Source organism: Pollachius pollachius (genome assembly GCF_949987615.1).
Source record: "Pollachius pollachius genome assembly, chromosome: 11".
In the NCBI taxonomy this organism is placed as follows: Eukaryota; Metazoa; Chordata; class Actinopteri; order Gadiformes; family Gadidae; genus Pollachius; species Pollachius pollachius.
In genome coordinates, this window is record NC_136944.1 from 7,903,268 (window position 1) to 7,919,513 (window position 16,246).

Sequence of the window (16,246 nt, forward strand, 5' to 3'; positions counted from 1 at the left end):
GTTATGCATCAAAGAATTGACCGTTGTTTCCTAGGCGCGCTCATAACGCCTCTTGCATCTGCGTATTTACACGTACGTAGGCCTACTGTAGCATCCTACTGGGATGGACCACTGTGTGCGTGTGCTCCAATGCGTGTGCGTGTGTGTGTTCCAAATTTACCAAAGCAGTCAGGAGAGATGCTTTCAATTGTACTTGCCTTTCAAAGCACTGGCATATTTCAGAGATAACTAGAATGATTACATTCAGCCCAGTCAGCCATCAGAGGCAACTCATAGGCTACACGATAAACACAATGTGGTGCTCACATGTGGTGCTGTTTCAGCCAACATACAAACGATAGGATAGAACCTTTCAGTAATGATCCCCATCCTAGCTCTCACAGTAGTATTCAATGGCTGTTATGCATTTTTAACAGCTATATATTTGATGTATATGCTCATCATGTAATAAAGGTAGGCTGAAAAAGAGAATGCATCTTTACATAAACACCCTTTCACTAGGCATGATTTAGCAATTTGTATCCCCCTTGGTTCTTGTTCATGCTAATAATATAAAACAGTTACAACAAGAGACATTTATAAACTTTCCATGCACATGTATTAACTATTCCGATTGTATTTTATGCAATAGATAAGCATTTATTTGCTAGTAACGGCACCATTTACAAAGTAAAAAAATAGCCACTTGATTCAGTGAATGGATAGGTACTGCATATCTCTGAATGATTTTGCTTTATAAGGCCGTGTTCTCATGTTTGAACTCTGAAATGCAATTAGCAAATGCTCTTACCCTGTAGGACCCTAGCTCCTTTTTTCATTCCTGTAGGCTACTGTAAACCCCACTTTAATTGGTCACAAGTTTACCTAATGGGACTACAGGACTTTTTTTAGCACTTCTTTTACACGTTTATGTGCGCAAAGGTTAGTTAGTAGTTTTTACCACTCATGCCCGTTTCAAAGTCCAGGCCCTCGTATGCTGTAGCAGCGTTGGGCAACAACAAAGTTGTGAATCATAACCTGTGTCAGCCTGCAATAAAATGAAACTAACAAATACAAATAAAATCGGTGTAACAATGGGATGGGGATGCTTTATCTGAATCATATATAATGGATTATTGCTCTTCAAAAAGGTTCCAGTAACTCAAACCATGTCTAACAAATGTAATGTTGTAACACTGTCCAATAAATAATACACTGAACACACAAAAGAGCTGAAAATGTACTGTTCCTCTATTGTTTCAAGATGAATGCATAAAGTTGTATAAATAAATGCAAAAATTTTCCTCACCTTTGAATGTATATGATTGACCTTGAATTCAAACCAAACCTTGACACATGTAGTGCATTTACCAGTTAGTACTCAACACTTACCACTTGGACTTAGTTTTCTTATACGTGGTTGAACCTCCAGGCTGGACTTAACTAAAACATTTCAAATGAAACAAAGCCAACAAATAATGTTTTCTTTAGGTTCATTTATCATCAAGTGTATTTTTTTATTGTTCTTTTTCAGTTTTTTGGTCTTGTGCAATGTGCATTATTTAGCACTTTACAAATTACAACAGGCACATTCATACAACATATGTATTTATCCATACTTACATACATACTTGCTGATTTCCATACATTGCATACATGTAAACATTAAGTAGGTATTTAACACAATAAAAATTAAAAGGAATGAAAAAAAATGTTCAGTTCTCTACTTAAGGATTCAATACAAATACATGAATGACCATATTAGGATATTATCGCTGCAATAATGCAACTAATAGAAATAGGTAAAGCTACATAGAAATGAAAATCTGTGGTTATATTTTTGCTCAGGCATGCACCTTACATACATTTTTTTTTAAATAACTAGGGGGTAATGCACTGCCGCCTTTTACGATAATAGAAGTGGCTTCTACATTAAAAACGATTATATGGAAAACATACTCATGTTTAATATCATCTTGACATTTCTTCACAAAAAAAAAGTTAGCACCATGAAATATATATCTTTTTTTTTCGTTTTTCTGCTCCCTTTTTATCCTAACGCCGGGGGGCGATGTCGCAACTATTCCTTCGCTCGTCTCTGTAGCTTTTGTTTCTCTGTCTGCCTCACTGCCTCATGAGCGTCTCGCCCCGCCACCTCGACTTCCGTCACGGCACCAATTAATCTACCAAAACACATGAAGAAACCCATTAGTGGTGCCTTGCGCGGGTACATCACAAAGCTAGTGCTCCAAAGTCTTTATGTTATATATGAGATACATTGGATAAAATTAATAGTATACAAAAATTGAAAATCATTTAAAAGTGGTTCATCTTTAATATTAATTATTGGATTTGCCTTTTCAGATCGGCTCAAATGAGTACAAAATTATTTATTTTGTAGTAAATTAGAACCATCACAAACATTTGTTTAACTATGTTTGTTTGGTCACTCTTTGAATTGCAATAATGAAATCTCTGTTTATAATGGGAAATATAAACAAAATATGAAAAATATCAAAAGTGAATATGAACATGGTCATTTTAATCTGTAAAGTACTGATTTGTGTATGTGTGTGCGTGTATATATAAAAATATATGTCTACATATAAATTTGATTAAAGGCAATTATTGTTGAAAAAAATGTCAGTTGGCAATGAGTTGTATGTGTTTCTTTTAACCTATAAAATGTCTATTAAACTTCTGGAATGCTGAACAGTCAAATTAATGCCAGGCCTACCCAGGCTGATATAGTAGAAGGCCCTTTGGGAATTTTAAACATCTAAAGTTGCATTCATCAAGTTTATAAAGGAACGTGTGGTATTGTGTGAGTTATTAAGTCTTGACTTATGTTCAACTGCCGTTCAGCAGCCTCACCTGGCCCGAGTCAGACCGATTGGCTGTGTGAGGCTGCACACCTGTTGTATACACACACACTCAGGAGATCTCCTACAGAGAAGCTTGTTACAGCTGCTCTATGTAACATATTGTACACAAAACATATATACTGGTTTCAACAGATACAGCCTGTGGCCTGGATTTGGAGGAGCCCAGTAAAGGCCAACTAGGTGGCGTGTGGCAACAGACATTGCTACAGTTTCGCAGTCAGTCCTTGAAATGCCACTTTTGTATAAAACAGCGTATCTATAAAAACAATTCTGACATCCTGCATAAAGCTCCCTGGCGCTTTGCCAGTTGCTCATTGTTTTCTCTTTGTAAGGCTGGCTTTGTAGACCATTTTAAGACTAATCAAGCCCAGGTGGAAGATGTCTGCGGGTTCGTCTGAGGTAGAATCTAATTTAGTTATTCATTAACTAGTCAAGTCCTCCTCACATTTCTGGATTGTCTGAAGACCAAGTAAGGCCAGGAAGACATATTACTTTCATTTCTGAAGCCTGAATTGTATGTAGAGAAGTTAAAAATTCTTTGTTGGCCTCTAGTTGATGAGTGAAGAATCGTCTCGAGGTGTGTCCATAGAGTTTGATGGGTTGAAATGACAGATAGCAGATATACAGTAGAAAAGCTTGCTAACTCTACAACGTTAATGCCTCTGAATGCTCACAGGTGGAAACTCATTCTCGTCGTCCAGGCAGACGGGCCCGGCCGCAAACTCGTGTTCGGGGATAACTTCGCCTTTCTTTGCCCCGCCGTCCTCAGAGTAGCCTGGACATCAACAAAAAGAACCATGGTTAAAGGAAAATAGGGTTGATTCATTTCGAGCACCTCACAAACTGTAATTATTAGCATTCAGACCATGGGTGTCGGATCTTACATATCAAATATAGTAAGAAGTCAAATGTTACATTTGTCTTCTAATTTACTTTAGATGGTCTGCTTGAAGAGCTAATACAAACCTGACAGTGCGGGTAAAGCAGCAAAATGTACATTGATGTACGCTAATGTTTGTTACATTCTGAATTATTTTCTGGGGAACAACCCCAGAAAATGGACTCTCCTCTTAAAGACTGTTTCCCCCCACCCTACAGGATGTCGCCCCCCCCCCATATAGACTGATCCTGCACCCCAATTTTATAGGTGTCCCCCCCCAAAATAATTATCTGTCCCCGCCCATGTTACAGGGTAACCCTGAACTTTATAGGCTCCCCCCCCCCATTTTATAGTCTTCACCCACTTTATAGCCGAATGCCTCCACGTTATACACTGTCCCCCCCGACATTATGGCACGCCCCTTCAACCACCTCGATAATACCTCCTACCAGGGGTGTAGGAATGAGTTTAACATTGGGGGGGACACATATCGGAAACCTGACAGATCCGTTAATGGTTTGAACAGAAATATGTCATAAATTAACTACAATGAAAAAATTCACAAATATATTTTATTCTACTAAAAAGATACATTTGTAAATGTAAAGGAAAACACATTTTGAATGGCAGTAATGAACTGATAAATATCAAATCAATTCTTTAATTGCTCAATCATCCAGTTTTTTAGAATAAGAAGCGGTGACAAGACGCTGTGTTGCGCTTTCAAAATAAAATAAAATATTTTTCTCCCCCCGGTATAATTTTTAGGTGGGACAAATGCGCCTGTCTCCAATATTGGAGGGGACACGTCCCCTCCGTCCCCCCCGGTTCCTACGCCCTTGCCTCCTACTCCCTGGATCAACGTGCTCGGTGCCCACCCCAGGGTTCACCTGTGAGTGTTGCAGTGACAGGCACTGTGGTCGGTAGGGCAGCGGTTGCAGCATATGACGGACAGGCTGGCGGTGGTGTATTCAAGTTTGATCGCTCTGACTCCATCTCATCCCCGCTGTCCTCGTCGCAGCAGAAGAGCCTGGGAGAGAACAGGATGTTCAGCTCTTTGCTGCGTTCATTGATTTCATAGAAGGACCCAAAGTCCTGCCTAAATCGAGTGGATCCCAAATAGCGCTGAGACAAGACTAGGTGTGCCAGGAATGTGATAAATAATGCAATTTTCCTGTCTGATATTCATAAACCTGTATCCATGCGAGTCTTTTTTGTCTGCAGTGTGAGAAATATTGCGATTAAACGTCTTAAAACCTAGTGTATATTATACTAGTTATGTATGCCTTGTTTATGCAAGCTCTTTGAAAGAGATCTTTTCTCCATCTAAACCGGTGGGAACTGGAAAAATGCTGTACATCTACCCCCCAAATACGTAAAAGCAGTTTACAGCTGGGTTGTAACAGGAAACGGAAGCTTCCCCGTCATTGGTTGAAAACGATCTGGCCTTGGCTGTGATTGGCTGGGAGCGTACCTGTGTTTGTGGGCCAGCGTGCACTCGCCCCCCTCCTGTGGGTCCACGTTGTAGATGAAGAGCTGCCCGTCGGCCGACACCACCAGCAGGCGCGGAAGCTTCTGGATCCTAACATTTAGATTCAGGTACAGTTTGGTTAAGATAGCTTTCCCCGGTGTATACAGTATAGGTATTTTGAACAACAGCACTTCATTGTTGGAACGACACAAACAACATCATCTTCTTTTTCGTGAAAGAACAAACAAGATTTATACTTTGTGCCTTGTTATTTTCTATTTGTTCTTTTTGTATGTATAATTCTGTATAGCAACTGCGACGTATAAAAACAAGTTGGGTGGGAATGGGTGCTAATATTCACATTAGCACAAGGTCACAGACACACACACAGACACACAGACACACACACAGACACACACACACACACACACACACACACACACACACACACGCACACACACACACACACACACACACACACCGAATGTGATGAGTGTGTGTGTGCTCTCCTCCACCCCCGGACAGCGACTCACACAGCCAGGGTGCAGATGTTCCTACGGCCCATGGCCAGCAGGTGGGCGGTGGCGAAGGCTCGGTCCTGGCTCATCATGCCCGTCACCTGGGTGGGGAGGTAGCTGCTGGCCGCGGAGAACATCTTCCCCACGTAGGCCGTCCACGTGGGGGACACCTCCTCCCCGCTGCGGACACAGGGAGGGAAGAGACAATATTACACTAAGGATCGTGTTGCTTTGACTGCGGAGTTGGCAAGAAAGCCATGCGGCGTACCTGGCCCGTCCCCTGAGGATTCAAGGCTTGGCCCGAACTCTGAGCACTTTTAGAACAAGACTTAGTGTTTGCTTTAGCTTTCTGCTAAGTCATAAATACACCGCACTTACATTTGTTTACTTTGCCTTTATTTCCTTTGACGGACCTATTTTATTTTATGACTTCAATTAGTTGTATGTTTGCTTTAGCTTTATGCTATATTTAACTTTACTTATCCATCTTCTTTTATTATTTCACTGTATTGTAGGACGATGTTTCTATGTGAAGCACTTTGAGTCTGCCTCGTGTGTGAAAAGTGCTGTGTAAATAAAGCTGCCATGTCACTAGAAGATTCTATGTCTCTTCAGAGGGAAGACGCTACTTCGTTGTGTGCAGGGGCGTAGACACATGGGGGCCCATGTGACCCCCCAGTCTGAAAAAAATAAATAAAAAAATTCTGAACAGAAACGGTCTAAAGAAAGCTGAAATATATATGCACTATTAGTTTGATCTAACTCTGACTTACTATTCTTACTCAAGTGTTATATTTTGACATTATGAATAAATATTGCATTTAAAATAGCACCCCCCCTCCATTGACAATCAAGTGCCACCCCAAATATAGGACTGGCCCGGGCTGGCCACCGCAGTAATAATGTCCTGGCTACGCCCCTGGGTGTGTGCCTCTGGGTGTGTGCGTGTGCCTGTCTGTGTTTGTGTGTCTGTTTACGTTATTCCAAGTTGCTCCAGTTTGAAGATGTGAACCGTCTCTGTGTTGCTTGAGGTGCAGAGGAACTGGCCATCAGGACTGAAGGACAGAGAGCTGATGTTGACGTACCTGCAGAGAGGGACACACACACACACACACACACACACACACACACACACACACACACACACACACACACACACACACAGTTAAGTGGCAATAGTTCTCTCTTGCCCACAATAATTCCTTGGACTATCTCATAGACTTACACCTAAATAATATAAAATCATAGACAAAAATAGTCACACCATTCGTCATGCTATTGTCTGTCTAATGGTGTTAAATGAGAAAAAAAAAATTTCGAAGTTTTATTATTATTTTTTGATATGTCCAGTATTGAGTGAGAACGCTGCCTCTATAATCCACAAAAGAAGTGCTTATTTATATTTTGTTATAGTTTGTTATTTTGTCCAACCATGCCTTGCTCAGCAGGAAGTCTTGCTCTAAAACCTTGTTTTCTTCCAGGAAACATCCCTATTGTCATTACAATCTCAACTGTCCTTCACCCATATCTTTTGAGATAACACTAGACACACTTTCTGCTGTCCAAACAATAACAAATAGACCAGCCACAAGGTAAAGAAAAAAGTTGTATTTCTCTGTAGGAACCTTTTTTTAACTGTAACAATATAATTAGCCTGTCACTGTCATTAGCATATTTTGAGTTATTTTTCCTTAAACAACAGCAGAATCAAAGTCAAAACAATTAAACTATTATTACAAAAAACATGTTGTGGGCCAAAGGGATATAAGGGTCAGTGTGCACGTGCTTTATTGAGCAGAAAAACAAAAACAACATGGAAAGTCAGGATTAGGGGTTATTGGATCAGTCTGTACGCTTACCTCTTCATGCCTCTCCGGAACTCAAACAGACGCTGACCGTCAGGAATGGAGAAGACTCGGATGACCGTGCCCTAGACAGTGAAAGTGATATGTGATGAGTAGATGTTGTGAACCTAAACAACGTTTAGGTCTGAATTATTTAGATCATTACAGAGCTTGCTTTGGCTTGTGTATGTATTTAGCTATTTGATGTTAAACCTTTGTACGTGGGGGCTCAAAACTGGGAATGAAGACGAAATATGGTATGTGCCAGGGATGGATGGTTTTCACATTCTCAAGTAGGAGGTCACGACAATAAAGAAGAACATTTACTTGGTTTTGATATTTGATTTCACACAAATTGATCAAACTTACTTGCCCAAAGTACCGTTTTGTGATGGGATATTTACTTCATTTAAATATAGCAAGTCTAAGTAAATCTTCCAATTCTCCAAAATATGACTTAGGCAATTATGCTACGAGGCGGACGGTATGTTATGCACGCAATTCATGCTATACATGTTATACGTGTTGGGTATATAACGTATATCACGCGTGTCTGGTGTGTCGTGGCATGATGTCGTACCCTCTCGGAGGCGCTGGCCAGCTTGGTGCCCTGAGCGTTGAAGGCCAGCGCGGCCAGTGGGCTGTCGTGGGCTGGGATCATAGTAACGGTGCTCTGAGGGGGAACACACACAAAGAAGACAGACATTACAGGGAGATGAGCTCAAGCTGTCGAGAAGTGTTGCATTTCGTTCGTGACTGTGCGTGACGAGATGGCCTGATTGGTCAGAAGTGACCAACGAGTGGTATCAACATCTAAGTTGTCTCAAACAGAGGCAGGTGCAGTCAACCTAAAAAACAGATATTCTCACACTACGTTTCACTCACTAACAGCTGACAGATGGCTCAGACATTTTTTAACAAATGACCAAAAATAATTGCGTTAAATAGCTATAAAAATCCTATACACAGCACCTTAAAAAAGGAGTTGCGAATCAATTTGAATTGAGACAATTTTTTATACATTATAAATACATTTTCTATTTTAAGGGGGGGATGTGCGCGGCCGGTTTGTCCTCTTCAGAAAGGAAGCAGGTTATTTTAGGAACAGAACAAATGAAAGAGGAAGCATTCAAGACAGAGAATGTATTTTAAAATGTATTTTTGTATGAAACGTTTTGAATTGATTAACTACATTAAATGAATAACCTGTCAAGAACCACTTTCCTTTTTCACCACTAAGTGGCAAAAGAGAGTCATTGTGTACAAATGTCTGTAAAAAACGTATATTTGCATGGGATTGTGTATTGACAATTGTATGGAAGCATATATGTAGCAAAATCAAATGGAAATGCAATTTGCAATTCAATAAGTCATTACATTAGTCAATTCATTATGCAATTGAATAATGTAATTTGAAAATACGTTATTCAAAGTGTATTTTAATGTGCAAAGTGACAATAAAATCCTAAATTCAATTCGAAAAAGTTATAACAATAAAAATAGAATAAAATGACATTTTTGAGTGCCTTTATTCAAAAGGAAAACCTATAGTGCCCCTGTGATTGCAATGCACTTCGCCACGCTCCGTGTGTTGCAAAATCCAAACAACATTTCAATCCGCAAAAGAGTTTGCAATAGATTTTGCAAACAAAGTGTATCAGCGAATCGCTTCTGGGTAGGTACTACGTCACTTCCTCGTCAGCATAACCTAGGGCTGGCCTTGTTCACACAACCTCCGTACGTCAACGGATCTCATTGACTTTGCATGGGGCCCTCGCGAAATGCATTGTGGGTCCATTCGGCTCTGTGGCCTGCGTCAAAAAGTTTAAATTGTTCAACTTTTCAGGCAGCGGCGGATCCGTCAGCCAATCAGATCGCGGTTATGCAAATACACTCCACGCGTCTACTGGATCCTTTTTGCAATAACTTTAATTTAAACGTTGTGTACTGGTAAACCAGCTCTAGATAAGTGTTGCCTTCCATACAGTGGCAAGACTGTATGTGCTTCTCATGAATAAAAGCAAAGGATAGTAGGTGACAGACTACACGGAAATAAAGGTGTTCGAACTTGAACCTGTTTTTATCACCAGGACCATGAACACGCCTATAAACAAGGAAATTACGAGGAAGTGACTTAGTTACGCCCAGACGCGATTCGCTGATACGCTTCGCTGTAATCTTTTGCAACACGCTTTGCAAAATCATTGTAGTTATAACTTTTTCAAATTGAATTGAGGATTTCATTGTCACTTTGCATATTCAAATACACTTTGAATAACGTTTTTTCAAATTACATTATTAAATTGCATAATGAATTGTGAACTCTCCCTTGCGTGTCGTTGTTGCCTGTTGTTCTCTCCCTCACCAATAGGGGAGCTGCTGCTGCGGGCCGTGCCAGGTTCATGACTGGGTTGATTGGACGGGAGTTAAAAGAAGCCCTTCCCGTCAGCTCTCTTTCTCGGCCTGACGCTGAAAGGCTGACTCGATCATTACCTTATTTTGCGTTACACTGCATTACACTGATATGCGCTACACTTTTTGTTTGGCTTCCCATTCCTGATTACGGTTGTATGTAGTTGGTTTAATAAATATTGTTCTTCCTTTGTGATCATCGTGGTCTCCTCGTTCATGTCAGCTCTACTTAAGCCAAGTGCTCCTGACAATAATGTAATGACTTATTGAATTGCAAATTGCAAATTGGATTGCCATTTGAATTTTGCAACATGTATGCTTCCATACAAAGGGGTCGTAGCCATTTGAATTAAACTCCCCCCTCCTTCCTACAACTCTAAACCCAATTGCAACATCAAAGTGTTCAAATCTAATGTTTGGTAGTCACAAATCATCTTGCAATCAGTTTTAATTTATTCATTTTAAAACTATATAATATAAGGATTTTCGGAGAACTCAGCGGAGCGTATGAAGGGGAAATCCACTTTGTGAACTGGAGCCTTTAAAATGGGGTGCAGTCCCTGAGGAGCTCTACTGGAGATCTAGAATAACCGTGATTAGACAATGTGAAAACAGAAACCATCGGCCAACCCTGCCACGTCTCCCAAAATTACTTGCCAAATAAGTCTTACAAAGAGAGCCAGTAATCCAATACAGTCAACATAACCCATTTAATGCGGTCGAAACAATACGTTTAACGCCTTTGCTGGGAAGGAACAATTGATAAGAACGATCAAATGGAGCTAAACACCCACCTCATAGCTGACTGGTAGGTATTGTAAGAACTGCACATACTGTACTCTCCCCTTTACTCAACAGGATTTTTTGCATTATCATCACAGATAATACATTTTGTTACTAGTAGTACTCGTTCTAGTACCACGTTGTACCTCTTTTTGCATTGTCATTACCCTACATGGTGTCTCTTTTCTAGTTCTTTCAAGCTGAAAGCACGCAACCTTTTTTTCCCACTGCCGTTCAGCATTGGGAACTGGAAGTAGTAAAGGTGTAGAATTAAGTGGCATCTAGTGGAACAGACTTGGAAATGGACTACATTATACATCTTCATGTGTCTTTTAATTAGTGTATATAATCCCACGAAAATAAGTTTTGTTGTGTTTGCATTAGAGCATTTTCAAATCTACATAGGTAGCAGGTCCTCCACCGTTGAGGCCGCCATGTTGCATGGCTATGTTCCTATAGCAGCCCAGAATGGGCTAAGAGTTCTAGGAAGGAGTTGGGTGTGTTATCCCTATGGCTACGACCCATTATACTTGTTGGTACTGGCGTTGTGTAGAATTATAATGAGCCGCAGCATTATGCTATAAGTCTCCGAGGAGCTTAACCTTCTCTCAGACTGGGACGTCGACCCCTGGCAAGACGGAGCTCCACGCATCCCCACACACCACAGTGTTATATATAACTGTCCAAGAAGCTTAGCTACCTCCTGGTCACACCTAATATGGCCTAGTGAAAAAGAGTATGCTCCTTCCTTTCGCCAAAATGTCCTATGTATTTAGAGGATTCAATTAGAATGGAGTCACAAATGTTTAAATCCAAGTGTCAAATATTATAGCAAGTCCTCATTGGCATGTAGCGCAGACTGTTTTCTAGATGAATGATCAAAACATAAATCAGATAGCGATAATCATAGGCGTATGAATGCAGTTGACCACTATTGATGCAATAATAGGACTGTTTGTTGAGAAACGTAAAAAGCTGTTACTGCCACCATCTCCAGCAACATATATATCAGATTGTTACTGATCAAACTACTTAAACCTATTTATTCATATTTATTTATTTGGTGCGAAATTAACATAGCTTTTCAAGTATGGGGGTATGTGTACATCATTTGTAATTATTTGATTGACATAGAAAAAAATAACAATGAACGAACACATTTAATGTCAAATGCTCTTTTCGAGGAAGCTTTGACTTTCAGCTCTACACTTGCAGACTACATAGCTAAATATGATTCATGAATCTATCACGGAACCGCCTCACGTAAAAGTCAGGTACCCGATGCTGATGTAGACGTTGACATCATTTTGGTAGCAACAACTGGCACCTTGCACAATACAGCCCAGTACAGGCCAGTAAAATCAACCGCATTTGTTGAAAAAAGAAGTGTGTTGTGGGGGAGGTTTGGCAACCCCAAACGCGCGCTTGTTGCAACCTCAACGCTAGATGCAGGTTTTACACACTGGATCTTTAAGCAAGAGATGCCATACCGCTATGGCCCTTCAAATTCCCTACATCCATTTCAGTAAATTAAGCATTAACAAACGTTATCCGCCTTACCAAGTTGTTGGCGTCGTAAACTACAATTTCCCCGATGGTGGCACTGCCAGGGTGAGCCAGGTAGGAGTTGGAATGGTTAACAGATAGAGCGCATAGACCTGTATGCAAGGATGAAAACAAAGTTAATAACAGAAGAAGAAAGGTAAAGCGGTAAACACCGGTGTTGGAGCAAAATAATTAAGAATAAGTAAAAAAAAGACCCATACATTTAACAACAGAATCTGCTGCATGTGTGTCAAAACATTATTATCAAATTTTTATTTATTAATAACTACCAGACGGGTTAGACGGCGTGTTGAGGAGGGTCTTCAGCAACTTCATATCTTTGATGTTGTGAATGTAAATAGACTCTTCGAGGCACACCACAAGTCTCTGTGAGAAACAACAGACAACAGGTTGGCATTAAGACAACAGACAGACACTCTCCATGCGTTGCACTCATGTGATTAAGAAGACCATTCCTAGCTGAAACTAGTTTTATATCTTTATCTTTTATATCTCCTCCAATTTCTTTTTGTAGCTTTTTTAATGGGCAGCAAAATGGAGAATGACAGGAAATGGGGTTGGTTGGTTGAAAGAGAGAGGGGTGGGAATCAATCCAGGTCACCTGAGAGGCACATAGCCTACATGTTTAGCAGCAGATAGCAGGTTGAGCCACTGAGACAAGCTAATGCTTCCAGCACGTCAAAAACGTTTTTGGTTGTTCCCCAGTAGGACCCTGGACCAGAGCCTACCTGTCTGTTGAGCCGAACGGCGAGGATGTCGTGGGAGTAGCTGTAGTTGCAGATCTCCGTGCCCTTCTTGAAGTGGTAGACGTTCATGCGGCGGGGCATGGCCGTGCTCACCACCACTACCAGGCTGCTGGAGAACAGACGCTCCACGATGAAGACGTCTGGGCTGTCTGCTGGGAGAAACACCCCGCACAAGCACCAGAGGGACACCCGCCATCAGACATGATGGAGGAGGGTAACAGACTGGGTGAGCATGCCATTGAAACAGTCTCTCCTGGCTTAACCTAAAGCACATGTTGCCAATATGTTGTCAAAATGACATTGTTGTTCCGATTCCACATTTTGTGTGAAGGCTCCTACCATGAGCCTTAACATTAGCAGCAGCACTTTGGTCTTTGTGATAAGACGTACAAAAGGTATTGTAAAACATGATGTGAATTTTGCACTGTGAATACGTTAGCTTGACACACCCTTAATAAATGAAGTGTTGTTGATTTAGATGTGTGCTTTGAGAACCTGCTTTTAAATTACAATAAGATAAATATTTTTGGAATATAGCTCAAGGCAGTCCATTAAATAGCTTGAAAATGTCTGACCATATCATCAGTCAGTCATCAGTGCGATGAGGAGCAATATGTGTATGCCTCAGGGACTCACTAGGATGTGCCAACATAATGGTGTATAGCTGCCTCTAGATTCAACCATTAGCAGCCCCATCCGCTTAGTAGGTGTGAGACTTAAACAAAATAACTGTTTTGTCCGTTCTTGTGTAACTGTGTAACTGTAACTCTGTAACTGTGTCATAAACTAGCGTAGCTCGTCATGCTAGGTGGGGTGAGTGTGAAGGGTTTTGGGAACGTCAATAGCAAGATTATTGTAAACAAAGCGAGACGTACGGGCTGGCCAGTTTTTTTGATATCTCGATGATATAAGCAAAAAGGATACGATTCAATAGATGCAATTATTGAAATCAATATCATCGGAACTGATTGCAGATATCCCCAGGGAACTACAAGCTATGAGCTGGTTGAAATGTCACACATTTCGACTTTGATTCAATGCGATTGAAGCAGGACTAATGACAGATGAATGGATCTCTTCAAGTGCTGCTAGATCCTTATGAGGTTATGTCATAACTAGGGTCTACCGTTTCATTATTGAGAGGACATTTCTTTCCTCTCAATCTGAATCCAGGTTATAAGCAGATACTTTACTACAGTCTGGATCCAGGTTATGGGCAGATACTACTTTTCAGAGTTAAATATCAAAACCACTGACCCTGACGGACATATTTTTGTCAATAATATTTTCACCAAACAGGAATCTCAATTCCTTCTCAGTCAAACAGGATGATCAGAGTTAAAGCATTAACATTAATGTTCACAGATAGATTTATAGAATGACATCATCTGTTCCACATGGTGAGGTGTCACACACACACACACACACACACACACACACACACACACACACAAAGCCTGGAGAAATATGTCCATCGCACACTCACCACTCTCATGGATGCAGTCCAGCTTCTCCACAGAGGTCAGGGAATACAGCTTGTAGCCCATGTCCGTACCCACAGCCAATGAGCTGCAACACACACACACAAACACAACGGTACAAAAGGTCTCCTCATTCTGCCATATAACAAACATATCACATTTTCACATGGACACACAAACACACACATGCGGGTACCCATGGTAAATGTCACTTTTATCGCTATTGTGAAATATTCAATATCTGTTTTGGTCGAAAACTGACTAAGCTAGGTTTTGTTTATTGAAACCTCAGTGAGTTATTTTTGTCACAACATCTGTTTCACGCTGTCATTATCACTAAAGACTTCTCTGCGTGTTTGAGAAGGTTACAGCTTACTACCTGTGGCACTCTGTAGACATGTCTATGCCAGAAGATGCTATTATAGGCCCCATACTTTGTATCTCTTCATCGGAAATGTTATGGTCTGGCATGTCTTTATTCGGGGAATACCAAATCGTTTCTAAGAATACACCTTGAGAGGAAACTTTATTGACGCATAAATGCTTGCAGTCAACGGGTAGCCTACCTTGCAGACGTATGCTCTTTTATTGACTGTCAAAGTGCTTGGATATGCATTTTTAATTAAGACCCACAGTTAACTCAAGTTCTTAAGTCTTTGCTGAGAGGATATCATTGCCAGCCAAAGGTTAAAAGCGCTGAACCAGAGGCATTTTACAAGCATTTAAAATGGGTTAAACCTTTATTTGGTTAGACTAAAGTAAACTTACTTAGAGAATATCTACTATGGCTGCACAGTTGGCTGTGTTGGCTTTTGATCAATTTGGACCAGCTCTGGAGTAATAGCGGCTTTTATAACCGATTTAGCTTCGGATCTCTAGGATTGTTGTTGCTGGCCAGCCAGCAACAACAATCCTAGAGGTCCGAAGATCCTCATGACCGTACAATGCATTCCTTACGTGGAATCCTGGTTGAACGAGGCGCACCCAAGCCCGGGCGCCAGTCCACTCGGCCCGCTAGGACCATCGGAACCCTCTGCGGTCTCCATCCCGACTCCCAGCAGCGACCTCCTTCTCTCCCTCGGGCCTGGATCGCAGGCCTGGGATCGACTGCACCTATTTTCTCGATTTTGGCCGAAGACTGATCCAGCTGGAAAGAAATGAGATCGACCTCCTTTGGAGAAATAGCCTCATCCGAGCTCGCTTTGCGCGATGATTCAGACGCAGTGGAGGCTTGTATCGACCGAGAAATTGTGACAAATCCCGTCTTTTGAGCACAACAGACTGTAGGAAATGAAAAAAAAAGGAAGAAAAAAAAAGCATAACAAGAACAGCTGACTGCCATACGTCACTCGGCTACGCCGTACGATTGGCTGGTAGTAAAATAATTGTGTCGCTCTTCGATTCCATTGGTCAAATGTATAACCGTCCCTTTTATTTGGATCGGATACAGATTTGGCTTGTTTTTTGTACATCCATTCATAGGGAATGTTAATCAGGTATAACAAATACATAGAAATACGAATAGATGCAAGGTTTAACTGGCAAGAGTTTGTGCCACGTTTAAATGCTGTACTTTCACCTGTATTAACAACAACATTTTCTAACGATTTAAACCAGCGGTTTTTATTAAATAAAAATAAAAAATAAAATTTTATCTCATTAAATAAAATCGTTAAAAGTG

General features: G+C 40.9%; 1 protein-coding gene across 2 annotated transcripts; it reads right to left on the bottom strand.

The window, feature by feature from the left end:
* Positions 1-1,510: 1,510 nt before the first annotated feature.
* Positions 1,511-15,843, bottom strand: wipi1 (WD repeat domain, phosphoinositide interacting 1). Of its 2 annotated transcripts, none has more exons than XM_079745668.1 (13): positions 15,523-15,843; positions 14,571-14,653; positions 13,067-13,233; positions 12,608-12,704; positions 12,333-12,430; positions 8,158-8,250; positions 7,593-7,663; positions 6,711-6,818; positions 5,749-5,913; positions 5,219-5,326; positions 4,635-4,774; positions 3,539-3,639; positions 1,511-2,162 (listed from the first exon to the last, which is right to left on the bottom strand). In XM_079745668.1, exons 1-13 carry the CDS (start codon positions 15,609-15,611, stop codon positions 2,112-2,114), a joined length of 1,371 nt encoding a protein of 456 aa, XP_079601794.1. In that variant the 5' UTR covers positions 15,612-15,843; the 3' UTR covers positions 1,511-2,111. The 2 variants fall into 2 exon arrangements, with proteins under 2 accessions (XP_079601794.1, XP_079601793.1); XM_079745667.1 differs by having other exon boundaries at positions 13,067-13,236.
* Positions 15,844-16,246: the final 403 nt, after the last annotated feature.

What these genes read in the sequence shown, in the direction of transcription:
- wipi1 (XM_079745667.1), bottom strand. Translation starts at nt 15,611, where the DNA reads ATGGAGACCGCAGAGGGTTCCGATGGTCCTAGCGGGCCGAGTGGACTG. An exon ending in TGGCCAGCGCCTCCGAGAGG is followed by an intron (nt 7,664 to 8,157) that starts GTACGACATCAT and finishes TTCACTGTCTAG; the next exon opens with GGCACGGTCATCCGAGTCTT. An exon ending in ACGCTGGCCCACAAACACAG is followed by an intron (nt 4,775 to 5,218) that starts GTACGCTCCCAG and finishes GTTCTCTCCCAG; the next exon opens with GCTCTTCTGCTGCGACGAGG.